Raw genomic sequence first — 11,448 nt, 5'->3', positions numbered from 1 at the left:
CCTGGTTGGGGGGGGGGGGGAGGGAAATGCTGGCGTTATCCTGGCCAAGCACTTGACCTTGGCCAGACACTGCCCTCTCTGAACCGATGGTGACATTATCCCTTTGAGCCATTTTCTGGGGCTGGGAGGTGCAAACCCCGGAGCGTCCACGGGAAAAGGGATTAGTCCAGCCTGAGCGGCGCCCGTGTCCTGCCCACAGGTCCAGTCTCCAGCATCCTGGTGACCCGCTTCGGCTGTCGCCCGGTGATGCTGGTGGGTGGGCTGTTGGCCTCTGCGGGCATGGTGCTAGCATCCTTCGCCACGCGCCTCCTGGAGCTATACCTGACCGCTGGGGTGCTCACAGGTGAGGGCGGCCACTGCACACCTCCCCTACGCGGATGGGGGCTGGCCGTGAGGGTGGGGGTCAGGAGTCCTTCCTGCAAGGCCTTCTGTCCTCGGTTTCCCCTCGAAAGGCGGTCCTCGAAGTCCCATGGCTCAGTTTCCCCCCGGGGGTCTGCCCGCCCTGTTGGAGCCTCACCCCCCCACCCCCACTCCTGCCCCTGGGGCTGGGGCTGGGGCGCCCTCTGGGAGCCCGGCACAGCGCCGCCTCGCCCGCAGGCCTGGGCCTGGCCCTCAACTTCCAGCCGTCGCTCATCATGCTGGGGCTGTACTTCGAGAGGCGGCGGCCCCTGGCCAACGGGCTGGCGGCGGCGGGCAGCCCCGTGTTCTTGTCGGCGCTGTCACCGCTCGGNAGGCGCCTGCTGGACGTGGCCGTGTGCGCCGACCGCGCCTTCGGGGTGTACGCCGTCACCAAGTTCCTGATGGCCCTCGGTCTCTTCGTGCCCGCCATCCTGTTGGTGAACTACGCCAAGGACGCGGGCGTGCCGGACGCCGACGCCGCCTTCCTGCTGTCCATCGTGGGCTTCGTAGACATCGTGGCACGGCCGGCGTGCGGCGCCCTGGCGGGCCTGGCGCGCTTACGACCTCATGTCGCCTACCTCTTCAGCCTGGCCCTGATGGCCAACGGGCTCACGGACCTGAGCAGCGCGCGCGCGCGCTCCTACGGCGCCCTGGTCGCTTTCTGCATCGCCTTCGGCCTCTCATACGGCATGGTGGGCGCGCTGCAGTTCGAGGTGCTCATGGCAGCCGTGGGTTCGCACCGCTTCCCCAGTGCTCTGGGCCTGGTGCTGCTCGTCGAGGCCGTGGCTGTGCTCATTGGACCTCCCTCTGCCGGTGCGCCCCGCGGGAGGACGGGGTGACGGGCTAATGTCTCTAGATCGAGGAAAGCGCCCCTCTGTCCCAGATGGACCTTCCAGGGACAAGGGGAAGGGACCCATTGGCCAGCGAGACAGCCTAGGGGGCGGCCCCCTTCCCAGGGCCAGTTAGCCCCTCCTCCAAGCCAGTACTGCTAGGTCTGGGTGAGGACGGGAAGGCCAAGAAAGGTCCAGGAAGAAGCCACCACCGACCCCTGCTGACCCACTGGGTCATCTCAAGCGTGGGCACAGAGGCCTTGTGAAGTGCAGGTGCTTCTCTTTTTGCGGATGCGGGGAACTGAGGCACAGAGGTCTAGACCACGTGCAGCCCTCAAACTGAGCAGAGCCCCACCCAGTGGTAGATGCCCTTGCCTTTGGAACACCGCCTCTGAGTGCCTTAGTGTTGCCAGCCTCTAAGGGTGACCATGATAGGACGGTGTTTGAGGAACCAGCCGGGAGGCCAGGAGCAGAGTGGGGGTGCTCAGTGTGCACATGGGGTGGTCCCCACGGGGGGCCCAGGGAGGAGCTCTCTCACTGGTCCAGGGGGCCATGGCCAGGCCCTGCCCTCGCTGGGTGCAGCTGCTATGCCCTGACACGATCTGGACCTTACACTGCTCACGTCCACTGGACACTCTGCAGTCATCGCCTCTTGGAAATCGCCAGGAGGAGAGGCTGGCATGAGGGCGGCCTCACAGGGCAGGGCAGACCCCACAGGAGAGGACGCAGGACAGTATGGGGCACATTTAGGGGACAGTGTTCCTATACAAGTGAGGCAGGAATTAATTGAGCTTGGGAAGGGGGGGCATTAGGGTTCTCCTGGGTGGTCAGGTTGTCCCTGAACCAGCAGGGAGCCTGCCTGAGGTCAGGCTGTGGGACAGAGGAACGAGGGGAGCCTCCTCTGTGGGGCCTGGGCTGCCCCTGAGATAGTGAGCTGCCCCTCCTCCCAGGGCTGGGCTGGCCGAGTGCCCCCATCAACCTCTGTCATCTAAGCTCCGTGTAAGGGTGGCCTCCAATCCCACCACCAAAAGCCACAACCCTCCTGCCTGTCCCCCCCGCACCCCCGCAGATGCTCAGGGATTCATCTTCCATTTTCTCATGTGACCTGGGGGGTGGATCTAATAGAGGGTAAGGTGAAGGGCACCGCTGCGCTGAGCACAGGAGGGGCAGAGCAGAACTGGCAGCTGGCTGGGCAGCGCAGGAAGGCAAGTTTGGGAGTGGTGCCCAGGAGGAGGGACTCAGGGGGGCAGCCGGCTTGGGGGGACACCAGGAAGCCTTCCTGAGGCCACGGAGCTGTAGACCGAGGGGTCTCAGCCTGGGGTGGTCAGCCACAAACATGCCGAGAGAGGATGGAGCCCGCAGCGAAACCACTCTCTGGGGGAAAAAAATTTTTTGCAATGAAAAGATGTTCCTGAGTCTGAAAGTACTGTGTGCCTGATAGAAAACGTGGAAACTACAGAGGAGCTAATACAAAGACTTAAGAAATTGAGGTCCAAGGAGGTGGTGACATTTTTAAGGTCTCAAATGGCAGAACCTGGGTGGTGGCCGGCATCTGTAGAATGGGAATAAAGACTAGGGCGGGTGTCTGGGTCACTCAGGTGTTAACCCACCCAAGCGAGGGAGGGCACCATNCTTTTCTACCTGGCCGGCTCTGAGGTGGCCCTGGCTGGCATCTTTATGGCTGTGGCCACCAAATGTTGCCTGCGCCGCTCTAAGGACACCCCGCCCAGCCAGGGCGCCCAGGGCGGGGCCAGCGACGCCGAGGACGCTGAGGCCGAGGAGGACGCTGAGGCCCCGCAGGCTGAGGAGCCCGGCAGCCTCCAGGCCCTGGAGGTGCCAAGCCCCGGGGGGGCCGGGCCGGTGGAACCGAAGGTGGAGGCAGAGCCGGGCACGGCCCCTGAGACTGGATAGCTCAGAGGCCCTAGGCGAGGTGGCTGGCGACTTTGGGAACGGCGCTTACTCTCCCAGAGCCCTGGCTGTCCCAGGCAGGGCCTGGAGCACTGGAGGCTGCTTTGCAGTGGTCGCCCCGGGGGTCCTGGGGTGGGGGTGGGGGCTCCCTCCGTCGTCTGCCCAGCAGGCCACGGCCAGGCCCTGCCCTCGTGTGGGGGAGCCACTATGCACCCCCAGGCGCCAGACCTGTGTGAAACTCAAACTCATAAAGCTCAGAGGCAAGACAGTTCTGTTCCTGTGCCTTTTGGCAGCTCTGGCTGCTCCTTCGGGGTGGGAGGGGCGGGGAAGGGGGGGGGAAGGACCCCAGAGGCCCTGCCCAGGGCCCTCTGGCACGGAAGCTGTTGGGGAAGTGGCACAGAGGGAGAAGGGTGGGGTGTGGAGGGGGAGGGGTTCTCGGACTTAGGGGCACTACGGCCTCGCTTGCACTTTGACTTTTGATATCTTGCGCTTTGATCCAAGTGCAGGGAGCTCCGTGTCTCTTTCTGGCCAGGAAGCCTCGGGGACCCAGTCCCCCTGTGTACTTATTCTCCTCCTGCAAATCTGACACTTGTCCTTGCTTCTCTCCCTCCCAATCATGGGTGTGGAGACCCAGGCCCAAGAGTGGGAAGGAGTCTTCCCACCACAGAACCCAACTATTCAGCCATAGGCTCCGGAGAGCCCACCCCACCATTGACTCTCCCCATCCCACACCTCCCTGTCGGTCTCATTTTCCATCCAGGCCCCACAAAGGTGCGGGAAGCCCTCCGGGTGCCTGGCCAGCTCACACAGGTCCAAGGTTCTCCCGAGTCCCCAGAGCAGTGACGACATTTTATTTAACACTCGACCATGCCAGGCACTAAATCCTTTACAAATGTTAACTCCTCAGATGCTCGTAATAGCCCAGTAAGGCAGGGACCACTGTTGGCCACAATCACAGATAGGGAAACTGAGGCACAGAGCGGTTAGGGAGTAGCTCAGGGTTGGAGAGGCTGTGACTGGAATCCAGGCGGCTGGCTGCGGTCTGTACGCTTGACCTCCAGGCTGGCTGTTCCTCCAGGGAGGCGGTCTGGTCTGGCGGCTCTGGGGGACCCAGGTGGACTCCCAGTGACAGCCCGTTCCTCCCTCCCAGCTCCCAGTCCTGCCTGACAGTCCCATTCGGGCTGCCGCCCATGCCCGGCGGACTCCAAGCTAATTAGCAGAAGGCAGTTCTCCCCACCCTCCCATTAGACTCTGCCCACCCCTCACAGCCTCTTCCCTTCTCAGGACGACCGTGTCATTCAGTGTTCAAACAGGGACACCTTCAGAGTGTAAAGGGCCACTATTAATTACACGGGACCACAGGTATAGACTGCGACTGCGCGGCTCACAGCACACGCGGCCACCCTATTCCCACCACTCTGCAACCACACGGAGTACGAGGGTGGCATTCTCCACTGCCCTTTGGCCCTGGCAGAACAGCTGCGCCCGGAGGGTGGGGGCATCCTCACATTCTCCCGCCGGATGTGGGGCTTTGGGGCCTCTGTCCTGTCCTTCCCCAAATAAAGGCTGAGCTACCAGCCAGAAACACCAGTGGATCAAAGACGGGGGAAGACATAAAAGGCCCCCCAGGGCAGCAAGCCTTGGAGCCTCTGGGACGCGCCAGATCTAAGTCCAAAGCCCACCCCGTCCCTGTAACACTGGGTGGCCCTGAGCAAGAGACTTCTGTAGCCTCCGTTTCCCGTCTGTCAGCGGAGGCAGCAGTGCCGGTTCACAGAGCTAATGCGGGGAGTGAGTGACATATACAAACGGAGCGTCAATAAACCTTGTGGCCCCCCCACTCCCTGGGGACCGGGGAGGCAGCAGAGGGGCGTCGAGGGGAGGAGGGTCTGAGGCCACTGCAAAGAGCCCGGCTCCATCCGGCTTTGTGTTTATTCCGTACAGGCCCAGTGCCCGGCCCCTCCCCGGGGAAACGGCTGAGCCCAGTGGGGGGAAATGAAATAAATAAAGGCCGCAGAGGCGTCAGCGTGGGCTGCGGCGGGGCCGCCGGGGCGAGGGGCGGGTGTCCGGGAGACGCTGGCCCGTCTTCGGCTGTCCGTCCCCGGCCACCAACTCCGGCAGGCTCAGGTGGGGCTGGTGGAGCTGCCCAGGGGGACCGGGTCTCGGACTTCCTGCCCCCGCCGACCACTCCTCCTTTCTGCCCCCTCTCTCCTTCCTAAGGCAGTTCCAGAGGCTGAGCTCCCCATCTGGCTGGGGGAGGGAAGGGGGGAGGCCGGTGTCCAGGCTCCAGGCCACGGGCCCGGGGGCTTTCCCAGGCAGGAGCCCGGGCTCGCTGTGCGAGGACAGAGGAGCAGGGAGGCAGGCGCCCCAAGCCCGCAGGCCTTTATGCGGCGCCTGCTGCGCGGCGGCCCCGCCCCGCTTCCGCGCACTGTCCTCCCGCTCACCCTACCCCCCAGGTCCGCGGCCCGCGGGGGCGCTCAGGAGTCACACCAGCTCCCACCCTTGTCCAGGGGCCCGGCGGCCCCTCGCGCATCCCTGGACGGCTCCCCGGCCGCCGTGTCCTCGTCCTCCTCGTCCTCCTCATCCTCGCCGTCCGTGAACTCTTCCTGGCTGAGGCCGTAGGCCAGCGTGGTGTGGGCCAGGTCCACCTCGATGGGGAAGACGTCGGCGTCGCGCAGCACCGCGTAGCAGTCGTTGTAGTACTTGGACATGGTGGACACGAAGCGCTGCAGCTGGAACACGATGTCCTGGACTGGGNCTTCACCCTTCGGAGTCCTCCTGCCCTGGGAGCGGCCAAGGCCAGGGCTGCCCGGCCCCACGAAGAACCCAAGTCTCCCGGCTCCCGGGTCAGGGAAAGGAGGAGCCCGGCCGGCACCCCACCGCGCCCACAGGGCATGGCCCAGCCCCCCTCAGGCCAGACCCCGGGAAGCCGGCTGCATTTCTGGCAGGGCCATCCCTCTTGGGCCAGACTCAAAAGCTCTGCCGTGGGACCTCCCTGTCCAGGCCACGGTTTTCCCAGCTCTGAAATGGGGAGAAGATGGTAGCCACCCCCACCCCCAATCCTGAGAGTGGTAAAGGGCCGGGGCTGGGCATGCCCCTGAACCTCCCGGCGCCCACCCACGCCCCTCACCATGCTTCTGGTCCAGCAGCTCCATCTTCTCCAGCACATCTTTGCGCATCTGGGAAAAGCGGGCACGGGCCTCCTGGCGACAGCGCAGGATTAGGCGGTACTCGTAGTTGCCGGTGCTCACGCGGTACAGGGGCTCCCCCAGGGCCTGGAGCAGGGAGGCGCACATCAGGGCCCTGGCAGGGGGGCGGGGGGGGGGCGCCTGCTCTGGGACAGATGGGGGCAGGAAGGCTGCAGAGCCCACCCCACCTACCAGCTAACTCCCCTGAACCGCACGGCCCTTTTCAAAGCTACCACTTCTGAGGACACCAGTGACAGCTAGAAGCCCCTGTTAATAGCTTTGTGAAACAACAAAACAAAAACCTAACCCTCGCCACATCAAGTAATGAACATTTAGTCCTTAGGTGGATCCGGACGTCAAAAGTATGAAAGTGTTAGGCCGCCTGGGTGGCTCAGTCAGTTAAGCCTCCGGCTTTGGCTCAGGTCATGATCTCACGGTTCGTGGGTTGGAGCCCCGCGTCGGGCTCTGCGCTGACAGCTCAGAGCCTGGACCCCCTTCAGATTCTGTGTCTCCCTCTCTCTGACCCTCCCCTGCTCAGGTGTCTCTCTTTCTCAGAAATAAATAAAAAACATTTAAAAAGAAAAAAGATTAAAAAAAAAAGTATGAAAATGTTAAGATTAAAAATGCGTCTTAGGAGTGAGGAAAGTCAGTTTTTCCCTGCAAGAGGCTCGCAGGGCCGGGGGCAGCGGCCAGTCGGGGAGGGTCCTAGCACAAGCTGGTTGGTGCTCCCCCCGAGGGCCCGGGGTTGGGGCACACGGCCCCACAGCTCCGGGGACAGGAGCCCGGCCAGGCCCCCAAGCCTCTCCCAGACAGGCCTGACCCGCCTGGGCGCCCCGCCCCCGGCAGACCCAGGACATTCTCAGGGCCAGGAGACAAGCAGGGGTGCGTACGGCCCGCTTTCCCACCCCAGGGCCAGCCCGACAGCCGCTGAGGACTCACAATGCAGCTGTACTCCTCGTCGTCCATCTCCTTCACCTTCAGGCAGTAGGACTGTGTGGGACAGGCAGGGCCCCGACGTCAGGGTGGCTGCACGTTCTGGATGCCCACTCTGCGGCCCGCTTCCTCCCAAGCCACAGCACCCCTACTCCCCGCCGAGGAGCAGCCGCGCAGGGCCTCCTGGGCCCTGCACACCCTCGACTAGGATAGGCTGAGACGTGTCAGGGGGAGGCTGGCACCTCACTCTGACCGGCCCCTGCTCGGGGAGGCCGCGGGCAGCATGGCAGCACGCAGGAGAGGGTACACATCTGGGAGGCTGGCAAGAGCCTGAGAAACAGCCCAGCGTTTACCAAACTCAAGATGATCTGGGGGAAAAAAGGGGACTCCATGGTCAAAAGAGCATGGGAAGGTCCTTGAAGACGTGCTGCACATGAGTGCTGCCTGTCAAAGGCTCTAAGAAGTCCTGCAGCAAAAGGCTCTGAGAAGTCCTGCAGCAAAGGAACCTTGGCTTGCTTCGTGGAGCATTTTCCCTCAACTCCTTTGACCGTAAGAATTATTGTGTAAACATAAAACTCAGTAATGTCTCTTGGCACCTACTTTAGAACCACTGGCCTACTGTTACACTTGACCCTGAAATCCCAAGAGGTCAGAGTGGTCCAGAGTTGAGCACTCTGCCTCCCCCAGGCTCCCAGCCTCCCAAGTCTCCTCTGAGCAGCTGGGGCCAGTGTCCGGGCTGCTGCCCAATACAGTGCCTCCCAGGTCCCTGGTGCCATGTCCTCAATCAGATACGACAGGGGGTTTGGCCCCAGCCCGCTGGCCAGCCCGCTGGCCAACCTCTGGGTGGGCTCTCCCCCAGCAGGCAGGACCATTCCCTCCCCAGAGGCTGGGGACCCTCACCAGGTACTCAAACTTCACGTCCAGGTACTTCTTGATGGTGAGGCGAGTGTCTGGGATGGCTTTGTTGAGATACGTGTTCAGGTCCGTCAGCATCTGGAAGGGACAGATGGGTGGAGGCTTAGTCCCTCCAGAGGCAGGGGGGAGGCTGGCCAGGGTGATGACGAATGGCACCGATCCATCAATCCTTCTAGTGGACTCAGGTGTCAGAGCCAAAGGGCGCGCCCAGACGGCTCTGTCCACTGAAGGGTGAGAAGACAGGCCAGGCCAAGGGCAAACTGTAACGAGTGAGTCAGTCAGCACCGAGTGACGCCGGGGGGTGGGGGGCGGCTTACCCATGGTCAGCCGTGTCGGTGACCAAGCCAGACCTGCACCCAGGCGCTCCAGCTCCAGTACAGGACCCTTCCTGCGTGTCGCAGTGTCCCCTCTCTACCCTCACATGCTGACACACACACGCGTGACGTGACCTACCGGCTTGATGGTTTTCAGCAGCCGGATGCCGAACTTCTCAATGCTGCGGTGGGCGTCAGCGAACTTCACAAAAGCCTCGCTCGCAGCTGGCTGGGGCTCCCGCACCCCAATCACAGAGAACACGTCCCCAAAGGCTGCAGGACAAGTTTGCCCTGAAGGCTGCCCCTACTTGACCCCTTCGCGGAGAAGCCAGGGGTTTGTCGGGGAAAAGCAGGGCAGGGGCATGCCGGGCTGAAGGCCAGGATCTGCGTGAAGTCTACGTCCCAAGGTAGGTGGGTTCTACGCCCGAAGAGAGTTGGGTCTGTACCCCCAAGGGAGCTGGGTCTATACCCGAGTGAGTGGCCCTCATTCCCCAGAGTGACCAGCCCGTGGGGTAAGAAGCCTTGGTCAAGGGTGGAGAAGCCAGTGTGGCCTGACAGTAGAGAATCCTCTGGGAATCTGGATGCCCGGGCCCTAAGGCCAGCTCCACCCTAAGGAGCCGTGTGACCGTTTCCTCCGTCTGGGCTTCATTCTCCCAACTATAAAATGGGATCACCAGTAGCTGCCCTGGGCAGCCAACAGACTTGTAGGAAATGAGATCACAAATAAGAAAGGCATCCCGGTACACTGTAAAGGGGGTGGGGAGGTACAGGTAAGACTGGGCCCCGCGGAAGACTGGCTGGCCCCCATGTTCCCTGCTGGCCTCCATTACTGCTACATCCCGGCATCTAGACAAGGCCCAGCCGGAACGGGGCCTGAGGGGAGGTGCTGTGGCGCCTGCCCGGGGGTGGGCATGAGAAAGGTCCCAGGGAGGGGGTTGGCCGCCTCCTCACTGTATGGGGAAGCACCGAGCTGAAGGGGGGAGGGTCTTCCCAGGGTCACCTGGCAGGTTTGGGGGTGCCCTTACCCCGGTGGGTCTGCGACAGCTCATAAAAGGCCCGTAGGAGGTTCTTGGTGTGTTCTGTCATTCCTATGGGAGAGACCCAGCCAGGGGGGAACGGCGGCACGTGATGACACCGCAATGGCCCCCCCGGGCCCTGGCCTCCAACCCCCCACCCTGAGGCCCTCACTGTTCCTGGGTTCACTGGCTCTTCCCGCAGGTGCACCGGGGCCCAGGGTTGAAGGCTTAGCCCCAGCACCACCCAAAAGGTGGCCCCGTCAGACGGCGGAGCCGGGACTTCGCAGGTGAACAGGGCCTTCTATGGACTTTATCTCTGGGAGACGGCGGGGCTCCGAGAGACTCTCATTTACGTGTGCTGTTATTTGAATTTCGGTGGATGTGTGTTACTTTCGTAATCAGAAAAAGTATGCGATAAGAGGCTTTTTTTCTTAAGAATTCCTAACGGCCTCAGTCCCAGAATTTTATGGGGCGGCACTCCCGCCCCCATCGCCACCACTTCAGAGCAGGGCTCCGAGGCTCTACGCCAGGGCGGGGCCGGTGCCAGGCACTTACCGCCCGGCCGGGCACACCCTCCTCCCACACGCGGCTGGTGTGCGCCAGCTCACCTTTATACAGCTCGGCAGTCCGCTCCAGCTCCTCCAGCCTCTTGACAAGCCCGTCTGTGGGGGGTCAGGGGAGAAGGTGAGGCCAGTGGGTCTCGGCGAGCACGGGGTGAGCCTGAGCCAGGCTCGCGAGGAGAGGGGCAGCCTCCAGAAGAGAAGGACGGCACAGGACGGGCTCCCAGGGAGGAGGGTCATGCTCTACAGCGCCCGGGATCCCCACACCACGGGCAAGCAGGGGACGGGCAGGGGCCCCCCCCCCAGGCAGCTCCTGAGACGAGCTCTCCCCCCGCCCCCCCACAGGACGGGCACGTCAGAGGGGCAGAAAGGCGATGATAACCGAGGCACTAGCACCGGCGAAACCCTGGTCCCAGGGCCCCACCCGTGGGTGGCTGCCCACCGCCAGCCAAAGGCAGGCCCTTTCCTAGCAGTCAAGGCTCCCGTTCTTGTACCATAAACCCAGCCCACAGCCACGGAGGAAGGCGGTCAAGGGGAGCCAGAGAGGGGCTGTTTCGACACGTCTCGGGCAGGCCCGGCACAGCCCCTCCCGCAGAAGCCACCGCGACAGCCCAGAAGGGAGAACCGTCTGGGGAGAGAAGGCAGATTCAGGAGGGGCTCAGAGGAAGACCTCGCATGGGACAGTGACTGGGCCACCATCTTCAGCCGCCTAATAGCTGTTTCTCAGGCACCTCTTGTGTGCTGGTCAGGCCCGCAGAATGACCTTGGTGAATGAGCTCCGAGTCGTGCCCTCGAGGCTCACAGTCCAGCAGAGGAGAGTGGGGAGGGCAGGCGACAAATGACCAGAGTAACCTTGAGGGCCGTCGAGCGAGAGGTGGAGGCAGCTGCTTCACCTCAAGGGCTCAAAAGGGGCTCAATCAGATAGCCAGGGATGGGCAAGCATTTCAGATGAGGGAGGCAGGGCGCGTGGCAAGTGGTTACAGGTGAGGGAATGAGGCTCCTCCCACCTTCCATAGCAGCACCCTCTGGGCAGGGACTGTGCCAGGGGCCTCCTCATGGGGCAGCCCCCCAGGGCAGGGCCCGCGCTCTCTGAGCTATGGTGTTGTGCTCCAGAAACCCAGCACTCAAGGCTCCCTGCGTCCAACTCAGTCCTTCCTTCGTCTGACCCTTTGGGGCAGGGACAACTTCCCTCATTTTCTGTGTGAGATGAGGGACAAGGCGGTAAAGCAGCTTGCCCTAAGGCACACAGCCAGGCAGACTCAAGCCGGGGTGCTTTCTGCCCTCCCCCTCCCCCCAGTCTCCTGTGTTGACCTGGGCTGGGGTTTTCTGAGTGGGAGGAGAGGAGGGAGCAGACAGAAGTCTGGGCAGGGATGGTGGCTGGGGGGTGG

General features: G+C 63.0%; 2 protein-coding genes across 2 annotated transcripts in view; one reads left to right on the top strand and one right to left on the bottom strand.

Annotated features, from left to right (window-relative positions):
- SLC16A8 (solute carrier family 16 member 8) overlaps nucleotides 1-3,140 on the top strand; it is a 4,163-nt gene extending 1,023 nt beyond the window's left edge. Inside the window, 3 exon segments of the mRNA XM_077761975.1 lie at nucleotides 200-343; nucleotides 598-1,212; nucleotides 2,806-3,140. Of these exon segments, the coding sequence (XP_077618101.1) occupies nucleotides 200-343; nucleotides 598-1,212; nucleotides 2,806-3,140 (1,094 nt within the window).
- A 1,908-nt stretch (nucleotides 3,141-5,048) lies between these two features.
- Nucleotides 5,049-11,448, bottom strand: part of PICK1 (protein interacting with PRKCA 1) — an 82,745-nt gene continuing 76,345 nt past the window's right edge. Inside the window, exons 7-13 of the mRNA XM_077762107.1 lie at nucleotides 10,109-10,162; nucleotides 9,510-9,572; nucleotides 8,624-8,757; nucleotides 8,156-8,248; nucleotides 7,262-7,312; nucleotides 6,265-6,409; nucleotides 5,049-5,886 (exon numbers count right to left, since the gene is read on the bottom strand). Coding sequence (XP_077618233.1) covers nucleotides 5,612-5,886; nucleotides 6,265-6,409; nucleotides 7,262-7,312; nucleotides 8,156-8,248; nucleotides 8,624-8,757; nucleotides 9,510-9,572; nucleotides 10,109-10,162 — 815 coding nt within the window. The 3' untranslated portion in view covers nucleotides 5,049-5,611. The remainder of the gene's footprint in view (nucleotides 5,887-6,264; nucleotides 6,410-7,261; nucleotides 7,313-8,155; nucleotides 8,249-8,623; nucleotides 8,758-9,509; nucleotides 9,573-10,108; nucleotides 10,163-11,448) is intronic.

This window comes from Crocuta crocuta, unplaced genomic scaffold (assembly GCF_008692635.1).
Source record: "Crocuta crocuta isolate KB4526 unplaced genomic scaffold, BGI_CrCroc_1.0 scaffold193, whole genome shotgun sequence".
NCBI classification, from domain to species: domain Eukaryota; kingdom Metazoa; phylum Chordata; class Mammalia; order Carnivora; family Hyaenidae; genus Crocuta; species Crocuta crocuta.
The sequence above is the reverse complement of the archived record's forward strand: the minus strand, read 5'-3'. Positions and strand labels throughout refer to the sequence as shown.